The following is a 15941-nucleotide window of genomic DNA, read 5'->3' as shown; positions in this document are numbered from 1 at the left end:
TCTTTAATTCAGGGGCCCCGAATCAACAGGGCCGAGAGTGACAAGCTCACCTTGACGGTTCCCGCACTCCGCCGCGCCGCTCTGACACGTCCCCCCCGCGTCACGCGGCGTGATCAAAGGCGTCTCCGGAGCCTCTCTGTCAGACGGCGCGTCCCCCCCCCGCCTCCCGGGCGGCGCCCGACGCGGCACAGCCGTCCGCCGTCACGCTGAGTCTGTCAGCCAGCCCTCTCCGGCTCGACGGCCCTGATTGGGATCGCAACACGACGCGTTCGGCGGGCTATTGATGTTTTATTAAGGAAGCGTCCCGGGTTCAGGAAGTCAGGGATTGTTCTGAGGGGGAAGGAGCGCCTCCGCCTCGGAGAGGAGGAGGCTAACGTCGAGCTGTCGCTTCGAATCCGCTGCGAGAGAAAGAGAGGAAAACAACAAAAAAACGACAAACAAATAGGAGCAGGACTGTTGTTTGTAAGAATTTAACAGGGTATTGATCTCTGTGCATAGCCTCCTTACCGCTACAACCACTGCCGCCATCTTGCGTCTTCTTTCCACTTGTGTTGGCTCTGGAGGAGCAGCGATGGAAAGTTGTAGTTTGCATAGCAATTTCACTAAATCATTTTACTATCAGTTAATATAGCTATTTTTAAATGTTAATTATATTACATATTGCATAAAACACATGTTATTATGTATGTTAAATAATGATTGTGTGTATATTGCATTTTGCATTGCAAGATATTTTCATCAGAGGTCTTGACTTCATTGCAATATCTTTTCCCATGGGTGTTTAGCTTAATTCATGTTATTCATTAATTTGTATTTCTTAGCAATGCAGTGCATGTGCCCTCAAAAACTACTGTAGAGTATCATCTTGTTTAAAGGACAAATTGACTGTTTGAAGAAAAGTTCATTTTACAAGGCCTTTTTAGCCTCATATAGAACCTGATGACAAATATACGTATAAAGCTAAATTCAGTTGTCCTTATAGGATTTCTCAGCTGCATGGCACATGACTGAATGTTATTTGTGTATACATATTCCCTAGCTAACTGCCAGCTAGTGTAAAATACAATGGGTTTTGATTCACATTTGTTTCAAATGCCATGTTGTTTGTTTGTGCATAGCTTATCACAAAGCAAGGGAGCCTGTATTGTAAAAAAAAAAAAAAAGAAATGGAATAATTGCGAGACAGCTGGTGAAATTAAGAGAGATAAAAGAAGATGGTATGAAAGAGTACCTAAGAGCTATGAGCTTTCTGTAACCTTTGGCAACAAGTTGCCATTAGCTCAAACAATGTTACTGGGAGTACATCAAAGCACAGATGGCATGGACAGAGAGTACTGTCTAGCAGACATTAATGGAAACATGGTAAAATGTCATATCTTTTGTGCATTGTGAAGCCATTTCAAAGCACAATTTATTTTATAGCCAATTTTACTAAGCCAGTCACCATATCCACATTTTATTAGTGGTGCAAGCACAAAAGAAAAGTTGTTGCATTCAGAAATATGGTTCCAAGGGGAATTATTGCTAAACATTATTTTGATTTGATTAACTTTTAAATTCTTATACAGTTTTATGATGAGGGTTGCTATATGAAATGTTCTGGTGGCTGTTCAAATGGTCAGACATACTGTATTCCTAAATTATTTTTTTTCCTTGAGTGGAATTTAAAATGTACTTGTTAATTCCTTGTGAAATGAATGCCATATATTTGATCATCCTCACATTTCCGCTTAGATTACTTGTACTGTATAACGAGTCATGACTCATGGTGGCTATTTTGTCTTTGGTACCAGTCACTTTTTCTGTCTGTGGGCTGCAGACTTCAGGCAGCCATCGAATGCAAAGGATTTGCAACTAAGCACTAAATATGACAACTTTATTTAAAACGGGGCGAGTAAAAGAGCAATAATTCCCACACAGATCACCTGATAGGGATGTAAATATCCTGCAATACAGAGCCAAAAAAAAAAAAATTGAGTCACTGCCCTCACTTATGGACTGCTCCGTAATTAATATAAAAGAAAGGTAATATAAAAGACTGGTTGTTAAGGATACTGCTGAAAGATGCTGTAAGTTACAGAGGTCAAGCATAAACATGGGTCCACTGCATTCATAAATAATGCAGTGTCGTACTTGCAGAAACTACACTATAGTTTCTCAATATTCTTCTACATGTGAACTTACTATGCCACATGCTCACATGTTATTTTTACCATGATATGTATAGTATTTCATAAAGGATGAAGTTACCCATGCTCCCAATTATGGATTGGATTGGCCACTCATGGACCAGCAAAGGCATCATTGCTTTTAAGACTGTTGGGGCTGAAATTCAACTGTTTTCTCTTTCAGTCATTTGCAAGAAACCAAAGATGCAATGGAGATAGAACTCAGAACACTGAGAGCAGTGATTGATGAAAACAAAATGGAGATTGGGAATTTAAAGGTATGTGACAATGAGTTAATCAAATGGAACCATGCATTTTTATAATTGCAATTTTCCATTTTCTGTATATGCTGCTTTGTTATCTGGAACAGTCATAGTTACTATTAAAAGTGTTTTAATTTGTATAAACATTTGTAATTTGTACACATTATGTCCTCCTGAGATCTGGGAGTAGAAAAAGGTATTATTATAAAAATTGTTATAAAAATGATTTTGTTTGACAATACAAATGTATTGGATGACAAAAACAGTTTGCAGTGAAAATATTATATACAGTATTTTTGTACACACATATGTGTATTGGGATTGAATTACAAAAAACACATTTTGTGCTCCCCGATTTTTCATTTAGCACTGCTTTCTCCAGGAATGTTATAATCCAAATCCAAAAACATGCAGGTTAGGGTAATTGGGGTTGTGTCAATAGAGCATTGCTGCAAAAGAGCATGCGTGCTCAGTCCACCTGCCCCGCATAAATAAAGGTTAATAATGGTAATAATAAGTTGATCTGTAACCCGGGAAATGACCAGAAAACCTTTGCTGGAAAGAATCGCTCAGCTATTACAATGCTTCAGTTATTCATAAGGAGTCGTTTTTGCATAGTTGGTGGTCAGATGACAGTTGTCTCTTAAAGCACAGATTGTAGAGAGCCACTTTCTCTTCAGTGCCAGATATTAAAGCAGTCTGGCCATAGTTGGGAGGCTCATCATTTCGTACCAGATGGCCAGAGCGGGATAAGGGTGTTATTTAGCCTCCGATTCAGCAATGAGAGCAATGGTTATCCATAAGGATCCATCTCGGCTGCCAGCAGAAGTTTGCAAGTGAAAGAAAGTGGTTTATGACAATAGGAGAGTGTCCAGGACCACGCGTTAAATGGTGGAGTTGGGTCTAAAGTGCGTTCAAATGGCTTTTCCCCGTGGAGGATCTTTTCTGAATGAAGGAGTGTTGTAAAGGCATTTTCCCTCCTTGTTCTGGTTCACCAAAGTAATGAACTGGAATTTGAGGATTATTGATATGGAGCAAATGAGTTGGTATTCGGAAACTGCAAGCAACATTTTCAGGGCTTTATCTCAAGAAGCTGTGGCTATTTTTAAGTCACTTCTAAAACAGGAGCTACTAGAATACCCCCCTCACCCTACCCAGAATTGAAAAAATGAATAAACTGCACTTCAGTTTGGAATAGGTGATACTCCAGGCACTTTACAATAACAGTCCAGTGTTCAAATGCCTGAAGTGCCCGCTTAAAAAAAAAAAAAAGTCAGTTAGCACGTATAAAATCACGTCTTACAAGAATATGTACTGCTCTGCTACATGTGATTTTATGTGTTCATGCACTTTCCCCATACTCGTTTTTAAATGTGTGCATAAAAATGCGAATGTAATTACAAGTTTTCACCATCCATTTTTTTTTAACCAATAAAAATGGCACCGACCAGGTCAACCTGAAATTTAGCTAATTTACGAGTTTGCAGGTTCTGCCATGCAGTTTCACATTGTGTTTCTGCGAGAGAACGACAGCAGCAGCGGCAATGACACGCTGCTGATGATACCCACGTGTAAAGGTGGTGGTCATTAAGACCCAGCGCTCCTTTTAGTTTTAATCGCACCCTCAAAAGTGCAGTAATCAGCACGGGCGGTGCCCAGAGGTTTTTAAGACACAGCGGAGTAGCACACCTCGTTTCCTCGCGGTCATCCTTCATGTCCTGATGACTGCTCTTCTCGGAGTCCGATTGGTCAAGAGGATTCATGAGGTTTGTATTGCACTTCATCACCGTTAATGTACTGAGAGTTAATGAACTTCTGTTTCCCCCCTGCATGCCCAGGCAATCCACAGTCACTCTGCTAATCAGCAGGCACTTCTTAATCAGCTCAGAGGTCGTCTGGAGGTAGAGGAGTAAGTACAGTATTTGCTGATATTCTTTCGCCACCATCACGTTCAGTCCAACTGTGGTATTCTTTCCGCTCTGTGGGAAATTGGGGCACTCATAATAAACGTGTAGCAAAAAGTTATCTCGTTATTTCAGAACATTATGTATGTTCACGGATGCATGCTAGGTCAAATTATTATTTCTGTGTTAAGTTTCAAAGTTTGCTAGAAAAACCAAACATGTTCTAATATTGCTAGTTCAGGGATTAATTATTCCAGGGATTAATCATAACGAAACAGAATACACTAAATATTTAAACTGCTTAACATAATTTTATGTTTGTATGATTTCGTTGAAGTGTGTCCACCATAATGCTTGTAAAATGCTGTAGCAAACCACACACATCTGCTTTGGTTATGCTTAGTCAACCTGTTTTTAAGAACCAGTATAATATGTTAAGATACTTCTTATGCATCAATTCATGTATAATATTTATTTAAATGAATTACCGATGCTATATACACAACCCTAACCCTGGACTTTCAGGAACTATGATAACCTGAGCAAGCCTTTTCTCTGAACAAACCTTGTGGACACCAATTAACAGTTTTAAATGGCTCATATCTCTTAACAAACGTACGCAAAAAATGGAAGCTTTACACATTGAATTTAAATGTCCTTGTATTAAATCTGGGTCAATATTTGGATCTACATGGAAATCTAGTTTTATGCCTTATAGGTATGATGTTCCCGTTTCAAGTAAATGACTGAATTGTTATTTTAATCGGAATTTTTTTTCCGTTTATGTTTCTTATTACATTTAATGAACCATGGCTAATATGTCCACTACGTAATGGTTCAGAAACTGTACTTTCATGGAGCGTTCGAAACAACAAACAAAGAGAATGCCAAGCGCTTTTGACAGGCAAATGAGAGGGTAAGCCACCCCTGAGTTCAGCCGCAGCACCGTGATGGATAAATAATGCAGGCTTCGTCTGGCGGAATAAGCAAACTACAAAACCCACGCTTCCCAGTCATGTCAAAGAGTATTTATCAGTGATGGGATATCTATTAGTTCAATTGAGAGAATAAAACATAAAGTGAGCGAGCATTACTGATGAGCACCTGCCTGCAGCCCTGACCCCGCCCAGCCCCTCCGCCTCATTAGTGCGTCTCTCTGCCGATCCTCTCCGTCGCCCCGGCTACATTCTTAATGAACTGCCCGCTTTTGTTTTCCTGCCAATCTCATTTGTTTTGGCCCCTATTGGTTTCAGATACAGTTTAAAGCTGTCAGTCATTTTAATGGCAGTATTAATATGTGACAGTAAGATGAATGGCTTTCTTTGTCTATTTTAATAATTGAGGTGGGGGAGGGGGTGGGGAGGGGGTGCTATATATAGATCCTCTTGATTGATTTTCATAAAATGAATATAATAATCTAAATTGAGATAAGGATATTCAATCAGGCCCTTTGCCTCGATTTCTTATCCTTTTCTGCCATTTTGAATTTATGGTCTTTTACCGGTAGGTTTTATCTTTATTTTCATAAGTCGCGTTGCATTTCAGTTATATTTTACATAGATAAAGATCAAACAGTATTCATTTTTGCAGAACTGAAACAATACCTATTGGACTTGATCAGTTATTCATTAAATGTGTCCATAGAAATCCTGCTCAATGTTGCAATAATTTATAATACTACAGGAAAACTATCTAATAATTAATTTGTTTGTAACCTAATCAGCTCGTGCAATAATAACGGTTTATTGAGATCCACTAGATTAATTGTCACATCTATGGCATTTTACAGAGGGAGTACAGAAGTTGTGTTTTCTTACATTAGTAGTTCTGAGTCATTTCCTGTAATTATTCTCTGCACTCTTAGAAATCATTGGTGTGGTACTGTATGTTGTGTGGCGCAAGTTATGGGTTTCTCGGCAGGCTGTTATATTTAGGCACTTAGGTACTCATGTACCATCATGTACCAGTGGTATACCACTCATGTACCTCATGTACCAAGTGCACACTGGAGACAAATATAACACAAGGTCAAAAACCTTTAGAAAATTAAATTTAGTATAGCTGGTTGTGCATGTGTTTTCAATTTATATTTCTGTGGTTTTACATATTTCTCTGTACAGTTCGCCATGCTAATTATTAAAATACCATTATTCAATGGAAGGAAAATTTAAAGGAAGAATCTGTCATTAAAAAAACATTCAGAATATTGTTGTGAAAGTCAGTTATAAAATATATGTGGGCCTGCTTTATTCTTTAAACGTGTATTTGTAGGGCATAGAATGTGCCATGTCAGACCTGTAGTCCAGTAGATTCTGCCCCTCATACAGCCACTGCTAAAGCTGTTTGACTGACAGCTGTGGCTGCCATATTGCCACCAACTGTTTACCAGCGTTCCGTATGATGACAGAAATCTAGCCACAATTATCTGCTCTTAATTACCGAATCCCCAGTGATTACGACTGTGGATTACTGTAAATGTTCAAAGAGGTTGTGTGAGCCTGTCATTATCCTTAACGTTGTGTGTAATTTTAATTTTAGAAATGGAAAATTGGAGTATGGAAAGTGGTCTAAAGAAAAAATAAGTGAAAAACTGGTGAAGTATATTTAACTATTATAGAGCATTTGGTCCCTCTTGGATACGTTCTTATATAAACACCAAACATTGTACTGTGGTTCTTGAAACATTATCTGTTGCACATTGTCCACCCGTGCATTTCCCTACATAAAACAAGCCAATTTAAAAGCCTGATTAGCCATCAGCTGTGACATATACTGTCATTACTTGGCTAATTTTAAATTCACACTCGATCTTAATGGAAAGAAGGCATTAACATATATGCGCGTAATTATTCCAGTGTAAAGCGTCCACATTTACTTTTGTTTCTGGTTTTCCCCCGTTGCACAAATGCTTTCAATTAGAATAACATTTGAAGAGATGCACCAGGGGATTTGTAGTATACAGAACTAACTTAAGTATGTTTGTCAGGAAAAGATGAGGACAAAAATAGTTTAAAGCTACCATGCCATCCTTGTAAATTGAGCAAACCTATAGCTTTAATTCCCAGTAGAATTTGTGTGACCTCAGAAAAATGATTAATGTTTCATTAGTTGAAACTTAGAGTTCTATTTCTTGGAGCTGTGTTAAATGAAACTATTATTATGAAGAAAAATGTTTGGCGCAATCATTTTCAGATATTAAATATTTAGCAGAGGTTGAATTGGAGTTGAGTGGAAGATTATTTTTTTTCCATTCTTTAAAAAAAAAAGTTCTCAATGTGGACATTGAATTAAGGGTAATGAAGACATGCTGTTGAACCTCTTGGAAATGGGTACATTGACGTCCACTGTCCTGATTAAAATAGGTACATTGATGTCCTCTGCCTTGATTAAAACCCTTGAAAAAGCCCTTGTATTTTCTGCCAAAACAGAATTTTTAATGTTCAGTGATATGAAACAGTCAAATGAGAATAGGGAGAGGTAATTTATATTTTTAAAAATTGCAATTACTTGTCAGGGAAAATGTATTTTTTAATATAAATCTTCATAATGGCCTCCTATCATCTTGGTTGCTTTGTTTTAAGTTTCTGCTAATAGGGAAGAAAGTTTGTGCAGGAATGGAATTCATTAGGCTGGCGACAAATATGCAACTCAAGCGCGATTGACTTGTTTCCATCCGCTGCTTTTATACAAAGACTGCATAAAAGGCTCTCTTCATAAGAAAATGATCATTAGAAGTATTTGTAATGCACAGTCGACAGTGGCTGATTTTCTGTGTACAAATAAGTATTTAGGAAGTTAAATGTATCTTGCAACTGGAAAAATTTCATTATGGCATAAAATAGTCTCTTTAGATTCTGGAAGAATGGGTTGTACGATATATACTGTTAATAAGTATTCATTAGTTCTGTGAAATAAATTGTCTTGCCCCAAGAGAGCTGCATAATGCAGGCCTTGTTGTAGAACTTTTATGCAAGTTCAGTTCTGTACAGATATTTTGAACTTTTGTATCTTAATTTTTGTTTATACCTTTTCTTGTCCAGCTGGCCTGTCGGATCTCTAAATTTCTTCCAAAACACGAATGTAACCATTAATTTGGACTGTCTATTGTCCAAATTAATATTGAAAATTAGGTTTTTCATATCATGAATGAGGTAATAATATGAAGTGAATTTATTTATTTATTATATATTTCATATCTATTTATACATGAGGATTTCAAGAAATGGAAATGGAATGACCTTTTCTTTGACCAGATCACAATAAATGGTCTTAGCTGTGTACATAAACCATTACCTAAAACCTTACTTTGAGGGACAGGTATTGAATCTCATCTGTTCCTCAAGTAATGTTCCTCTTTATTAATTAGCTGTGCAGTAGGTATTTCTGGGTTTCGTTTTTTACTTAATCTAAAATGAGAACGCTTAAAAACAAGATTTTGTTTCCGTCAGTTTAAATTGTGTATGTATCCTTAAATTGTGAAATACTATTTGAACACCCTAGGGTGCACATTGTATTTCCTCAAAATTTCATTTAGGACTATAGCACTTTAACATGGGTAAAACAGCTTGTTTTCTGTTTGTTAAGGGTGCATAAGCACAAGAGATCACTTTCAGTTCTTGCTCCGATGCCCAACCACCTCTAACTGTGTTACGTGTCTGCTTCTAGGATTGAGAGGGAGAACCTGGTGACACGGAGTCTGTGCCAAATCGAAGCCATGCAAACCCGGCTGAAGGCCAATATGGAGTCTATCGCTCTCCTCAATGAGCAGGTAAAGACACCATGGCCTGTTGTCCCACTACAGACAGTAACACCTTAAAGACTCCAAAGATTCCAAAGACCATTTCCCATCTTTGAATATAAAACAAAAAGGGGTTTAATTTTAGTTTATTGTCCTTTTTAGAAAGCAAAGGTAAAAAGCATATTAACATAATAGCTAGGTTAAATGTGATATTTAATAAAAGAAACACAAAGCTTCTTGAGCAGTGTTTTCTGCTTTGTGTAGCTGTTCTGTTCTGTACAATGCCTTGTAGAGTAATGGTCAACAAATGGACTATATAGATTCCATTCTGTTGTTGATTCAGCGTAGTAACTATGTAATGTGTTGTTTAGAAATACTTTTGCTGAATGTGTGGGGGGGGTCATGGTGCTTGATGTGTGAGATGCTGTCTTTCTCTTGCTGTCAATGGGTGAAAAAAGAAGCTGCCTTCTTATTGTATGGCCATTTTCAATGGAAAAATCCCCAGCGTCTCCAGTCCTAAATTTTGATAGATATATCTGTAGATATTTTCGCCCGTGTGTCACAAAAGGTCTTTGTCCCCAGAAAACAACAAGACCGTGGCAATAGTGGATGGTAGTGGAATGAAACCTTTGGAACATGAAACGGTTATAAAAAGCCAGAGCAGGAAGTCATTATGCTGTTGAGGGAAGGACCCAGTGAAGCCGGAGACTTGTGAAATATTCTCATTATAGGTCATCTCGGTAATTACCTGACACCTACAGATGGAGTCACTTCTTAATCAAACGAATGAATCATTACTGATATTGATTCAGACTAAGATGTTTGAAATAATGACTCCACTAACTCAAGCAAAAATTTCAAGGTAATTTCGGGAACTTCTTGCACAGACGTTTCAGTCTAAATAATAATGGAATGTCTTACTTCATTTCTGTGTAATGGTAAGAAAATGAGCATGGCAGCGGAAGCTAAATTGCCCCTGCCTAATCTGCATAGATTGCTGCCCTGGAATGGAGTCGGGAAAAGGATTTGATTTCTAATTTCTGCACCCGCAATTCATAACACAGTACAATTGGCGTCCATTTCTGAATGAAATGAGACGGACTGAATACGATGTTGCAGTTTTAGTTAGAAAAGATCGCTTTCATGCAGTAGTTTCTCTGCGATACATTAGCTGGGACGTGTTTAATCTAAGGACCGTAATTTATCAATGATATGTTATTTTGTCGTGTCTTGAACTGGGGTGACTTTGGATCTTTCTGAGCTGAAATGGATTTGCAACTGCTGGGGTTTGGGCCCACTGCTATTTTTTATCGAATGACATTCCCGATGGAGCCATACAAAATTGAAGATTGTTCATAAGTAAAAATGCATCGATCGTAGGACTGTCTATCAGTTTCAACTAAAATAAAATGTATTATGTGATCTCTGACATTTAAGCCAACTCAAACATTTTTTTTTTTATCTTAGTACATTTTGATACGGGGAATGCAAACCCGTGGTCTCCAAAGCTCAGTAACTCAGATTTCTCCAGACTAAATGCTGGAAGCAGCTAGATGCAGGCCTGAGTTTTTTTAAAGGGGATTTCTGAAGGATTTCACACCATCCCACATTTGTATTACAGGGCCCTTAAACCTGAGTAACTGCAGTAAAAGAGGCATCCATAATCATTTGGAGCCACAACCATATGGATGTTGAAATACCTGTTGAAATACTTAAACTGCACCATATCACAAATGATCATTTACAGTATAACCATGATAGCACCTTTCATGATTTACTTGTTTACTAGATGCTAGGGTGATTTAAGTAACTTCTTTGCAACTTTGATAACTTTATGTAACTTCTGCATTTGTGCCATTTTCTTCACAAAAACCCCCCACCGGGCAGTAGGCAGCAGGTGTTGGTACCCAGGTGCAGATGTGTCACCCTGCTCCGGCAGGCTATTCAGGAACTGAACTACAGACACTTTGATACAAATCGCTCGATCAAGCATAATTGAAACAAATTTTGCACGTATAGTCAGTCCAAATTCATGCAACTGTGTATTAAAGTTGCAGAAGACTTTTGTGGGGATGATTAATTGTGGACATTGTAGATATGGAAATGATAACGCCTTTGCACCCGTTTAGTTTTTCACTTAAACAGACTTTTAATAAACCGTGTGTCAGTTTGGAAAATGCAGTTGAAATGAGGCTAAAGACAACCGCGTGAAGTGGAACCATATTTGTTCGTGGTGCCTGCTCACCCAAACATCCAAGCTGTGCGTTCTGTAGAATTCATGTATAAGCGGAGTGAGACAGCGCGTATAAAAGCCCACTCCAAATAGCGGAAGCAGGGGAAAGTAGAAGCGTAACCTACTGAATTTGAATTATTCCTAAAATAATATTCCTTTATTTCAAGAAAGTACTTTTGCGACGTATGGTTTTATAATCTTTGTGAAATGAGGTCGATGTGGATGCAAAATCAATGCTGTAATGCTGGACAGGCCCGGCTTTGCTGGGCGCCAGGTTTGCTGGTATAAAATTTAAAAAAAACATTGCTTTTTTGATGTTAAAATAGTGTCCAAATAACTCAATAACTTAATAATAAATCGACACATGGGGACACATTAGACAAAGAAAAAACACCTATTGCGACTACATGTTCCTGTGGGAGAACATTATTGATTTATATTGAAACGGGTGGCTGGCACTTGTGAGCAACGTCTCAACAAAACCAGGAAGTGAGCTCCAAAAACAAAGCTTATGTTTGGCCACTTGGTTTAAAGCCTGGCTCTTTACCCGCTACTGATTGCACCGCACTGTCAAAAGATTGTTACTCATACACCAATTATAAGCAGAAACAAAAAGGGTTTCGTAACTATGGAAAATTAAGACAAACTGCAATATTTCAGGGTCTGTCCCATATCTTTTTAATTTTGCTTTTGATGCAGTTTCAAACTTGAATATTTTCACTTTTAGAATCTGTCCTCAAGTCCAGTCATTTAATTTTGACGATTCCTGTGAATAATACTTTGCCTTTGGTGGACTTAATTTTGAGTGATGGACTGAGCTGTAATGTGTTACAAATGCGCTGGAGCAAGCTGTGGATGATTATTTATTTATTCAATGTTCTGTCAAATTTTGGAATTCCCCCTGAAAGAGGCAGCCCACTACAGCATTCTCCACACGTCATGACACGGCCTCGAACTCACCCCCCACCCAAAAACCGACCATTTACAAACTGTACGTCCCAAAATAAGAAGAACCCAACCTGCTTATTAGCAAGTCTTTTTCCCACTTTCCACATGCGTTTCTTGTGTTTGAGTCTACCCCTGTATGCCACAGGAAGGGACATAAGATTTCTATTAAGAAGGAGAGAGAGAGAGATCATGTGACCTCTGGTCTGTATTTTATGTCTTCTGGTTGGACCGCGGTCCCTCAGAGAGCCCCGGCCTAAGGTGAGCCCTGCTCCTGAGCTTTCGTCATTGCCCCGTGGCCATTGGCTGGCTTCCCACCCTTTCCCTCAGCGACACGCCCTCCTGGCTAGGCTCAGACTCGCGCTTCTGCCTGGCCCGTTGTTCTGCTGGGCCTTCCAACGGTGGTTTTGGTAGACTTGCAACAGTAACCACTGAAACAAAGTGTGGCTCCTAATTGGCTGGGAGAAATAAGTCCCCTGGAATTCCCCTCTGTGTGTGTGTGTGTGTGTCCGTGTGTGTATGTGGAAATATGTATTTTTTATTTTGTATTTGACTTTTTGGGGGGGGAGGGCAGGGGGGTTTAAATAGACTTTTCTGTGACCTTGTGTTTTGTTGGATAGACTTTTGCTGCTTAATTTTTCTGTTTCTTTCCTCCACCCATCAGTGTAGAACCACACAGACTGGCTCCACTTAAAATGTAATTATAGTACAAAAATAAAAGATAATTATGTTTTCCCTCTTTCCTCCATCATGCTGAATCTTTTGAATGACCTGTAGGTCCATCGTCTAATTCCATCAATTTTCCCAACTTTGATGTGATTGTCTGCAGTAGTTAACTGCTTGTTTTGAAATACTGTGATTTGTTTTGTTTCATGGTTAACTGTAAAAATCGTGTTTAAATCCTATCCTCTAATCTTTTAAATTGGTTGTTTTCATCTGTAAATTATGCTATTACATGGTTTCTTTGCATTCATATCAAACACTCAAAACGTCAGCAGACAAAAAAAAAAAACATTATTTTTCAAATCTGCATTCCTGTATCTATGAGTGAAACAAGCCATAATTAATGCTTATGCTATATAATGGATGCCTATTAATTCTTCCAAATGTTACACATATTCATTCCTGTGCGTTAATAACAATTTAGCACATTTCCACATAGCAATGCATATCTTTGAAAAATCCTGTCATTCACTGACCAAGAGATTCAATGTGATGGTGAAAGGGGATTTACTATTTATTTTTCCCATTATTTTTACTTCAGATTACTTGGTAACAGGATATAAAATGTAACTAATATTAACCAGCAGAGCTTCCAAAAGTGGGCAGTTGGGTGTGTAAACATCTCCTTAGAGAATGTGTGCAAACAGCTTAATTAGGGCAAATGTGCTGTAATTCCGTAAGTGGTGTTTTTTAACCTGCCGGTCTTTTCCCCCAGCTGAGCGTTCTGAGCACGGAGAACGGCAAGCAGAGGGAGCTCCTGGAGAGGGAGCGCGCGCGGCGGGAACAGCTGGAGCTGCTGCTGACGAGCGGCGGGCGGAGCGCCCGCTCGCCCCGGCCAGCGCCCGAGTCCGGCCGCGAGGAGGGGCTCCGTCTGAACGCGCCCGGACCCTCCGACCCGGCCGCCGCCCCCCCACGCCGCCGCCCCGCGCCTCCGCGAGTGCCCTCGTCCAGCGGCCCCGAAACGGCGGAGACGGGGGCCTTGACGAGAGGGGACCTTGAGGAGGCGCGGATGAGAGACGCGCTGGACAAGTCCTACTGGATCCAGCGAGTGGGAGAGCTCTCCGCTCAGCTCCAGGAGAGCACCGAGTACTGGTCGGAGAAAATGAGCGACCTCGCCGCCGAGATAGAGCATGCCCAGTTGGCCTCCCCGAAGAAGTGAACTTGAAGAGTCCCCCCCCCCCCCCCCCACCCACCTTGTAGAATTAAAGGGGATCACATTCAGCCTGGAAACTTGAAAACGTGGAATGTACTGTATGTGTACAGGAAAATGAGTGCCTTAGGTTGCCTTCTGAAGCACCTGCACTTAATTATCCATATTGCACTAGGAAATATTACCATGCATATAGACAAAACAAACGTCTGTGTGCAAGCGAAGGACATTCATTAATATTTATTATTGACGGACTTGTTGTTTTTTTTTTTTCCTGAATTTGAAATCGATCAGGTTACCGGTTGTTTCGTTAAGGTTAGCGTTGCGTCTCGTTCTGATTTTGTTCGTGTTTGATCATTCATAAAGTGTTTTTTTATTGGTCAGCGAGATGGCGTTTCACCCGGCGCGCGCGCGTTAAAGAGCCGGAGGCCGTACAGCGCAGCAGAAATGAGCGCTCGTCCCCGTCCTCCGACCGCTCCCTCATAAATAAGCGATGGGGGGTGAATCACCTTCTTTGTTAGTTCTGCATGCTGATGATACATTATTTCTCCTTCGTTCGTATTGTGTTCATCATGTCTCCGTGGCTGCAGTGCCGTTTCTGTTTTGTTTTTTCCTCAGAATGATTAGAACCAATGCCTTTGACTGAAACTATAGATGGTCTGGAATATGAGAATTCTTTTTTTTCCAAATGCCTCTGAAAATGCTTAATCATTTTTAATTCCGGTTTACAGAACGGCAGTTTTGCGGCCTTGTTTGCCCTAGATTATATAGAAGCCTTTAATATGATTCTGTGCGCTCAGTTGTATTCTGCCATTGTAGTCTGTCCTTGCCATGTTCTTTTTCTTTCCTTTGTTCCTTTCAGTTGCCCCTTCAACTATAGATTAATAAATGAATCAACAACCAGGAACAATGCGAGGTTTTTGTAAGCAAGAAAGATTTGCTGCAAACATTAATGTTCCAAGTTAACTAGCATCTGACGCCATAACACATCACTAACTGGAAGACAGCTCATTCAGGAAATACATCCAGTCTCTCTCTCTCTCTCTCTCTCTCTCTTTTTCTTTCTTTCTTTCTCTCTTTCTTTCTTTCTTTCTCTCTCCCTCTCTCTCTCTCTCTCTCTCTTTCTTTCTCTCTTTCTGTCATGTTTTTTCTCTGACAATGGAGACCTGTGTTTGAAATGGCTGTGAAGGCAGTGGTATTTAAAAAGGCAAAGCAGGGGTGGACGAGGCTCTGTTGGCTAAACAAGGAGACCTTTAAGCCTGCTCTTTGAAATGACTCTTCTTTTTAGAAAGTGGACCCATTTTGCTGTGTTAATGAGGGACCGTTAGTAAATCCAGAAGCTTGAACGTGGCATTTTCTGTTATCCCCAAGATGCAGAACAACATTAAGCTTCTGACATGTTTTTTTTTTCCAAGGATTATACATTTTAATGAGGGAAGGCAGGGCTTGTTAGTGGTATTAGTCATTTGCACTGTCACAGTAAAAAGGAAAAGAGAAACTTTTTTTATAAATATACACTAGCGCACAAACATACTCGCACATATTCATTAAAAATAAAACCAGTGGCTTTTAAGGCTTGGAGCGCAAGCCAAAGGCAATTTTCAGACAAAGTCCTATGGAAACAATCATGAGAGTGATCATTTGTTGTTCTTGAAAATGGCGTAAGGTTTACAGAGGTTAAGCTTGCTTTTGATGTGTTTTAAACTCATTTTAGCTCAGCTGAGGGATTAATGCATCGCCCTCACCCCCGCCCGATCACGTGTTCCAGCGTTCACGCAAGCGCACGTCTTTCATACGCAGAAACCAGAATTGAGCTT

The 15941-nt window shown here is 39.6% G+C and overlaps 1 protein-coding gene across 3 annotated transcripts in view; it reads left to right on the top strand.

The window, feature by feature from the left end:
• Positions 1-15034, top strand: part of LOC135253628 (early endosome antigen 1-like) — a 125915-nt gene extending 110881 nt beyond the window's left edge. For all 3 annotated transcript variants that reach the window (XM_064333172.1, XM_064333170.1, XM_064333171.1), the window contains 4 exons: positions 2353-2446; positions 4270-4340; positions 9001-9103; positions 13690-15034. In XM_064333172.1, coding sequence (XP_064189242.1) covers positions 2353-2446; positions 4270-4340; positions 9001-9103; positions 13690-14133 — 712 coding nt within the window. In that variant the 3' untranslated portion in view covers positions 14134-15034. The remainder of the gene's footprint in view (positions 1-2352; positions 2447-4269; positions 4341-9000; positions 9104-13689) is intronic.
• The last annotated feature ends 907 nt before the right edge of the window (positions 15035-15941 follow it).

This window comes from Anguilla rostrata, chromosome 4 (genome assembly GCF_018555375.3).
Source record: "Anguilla rostrata isolate EN2019 chromosome 4, ASM1855537v3, whole genome shotgun sequence".
Lineage (NCBI taxonomy): Eukaryota > Metazoa > Chordata > Actinopteri > Anguilliformes > Anguillidae > Anguilla > Anguilla rostrata.
The sequence above is the reverse complement of the archived record's forward strand: the minus strand, read 5'-3'. Positions and strand labels throughout refer to the sequence as shown.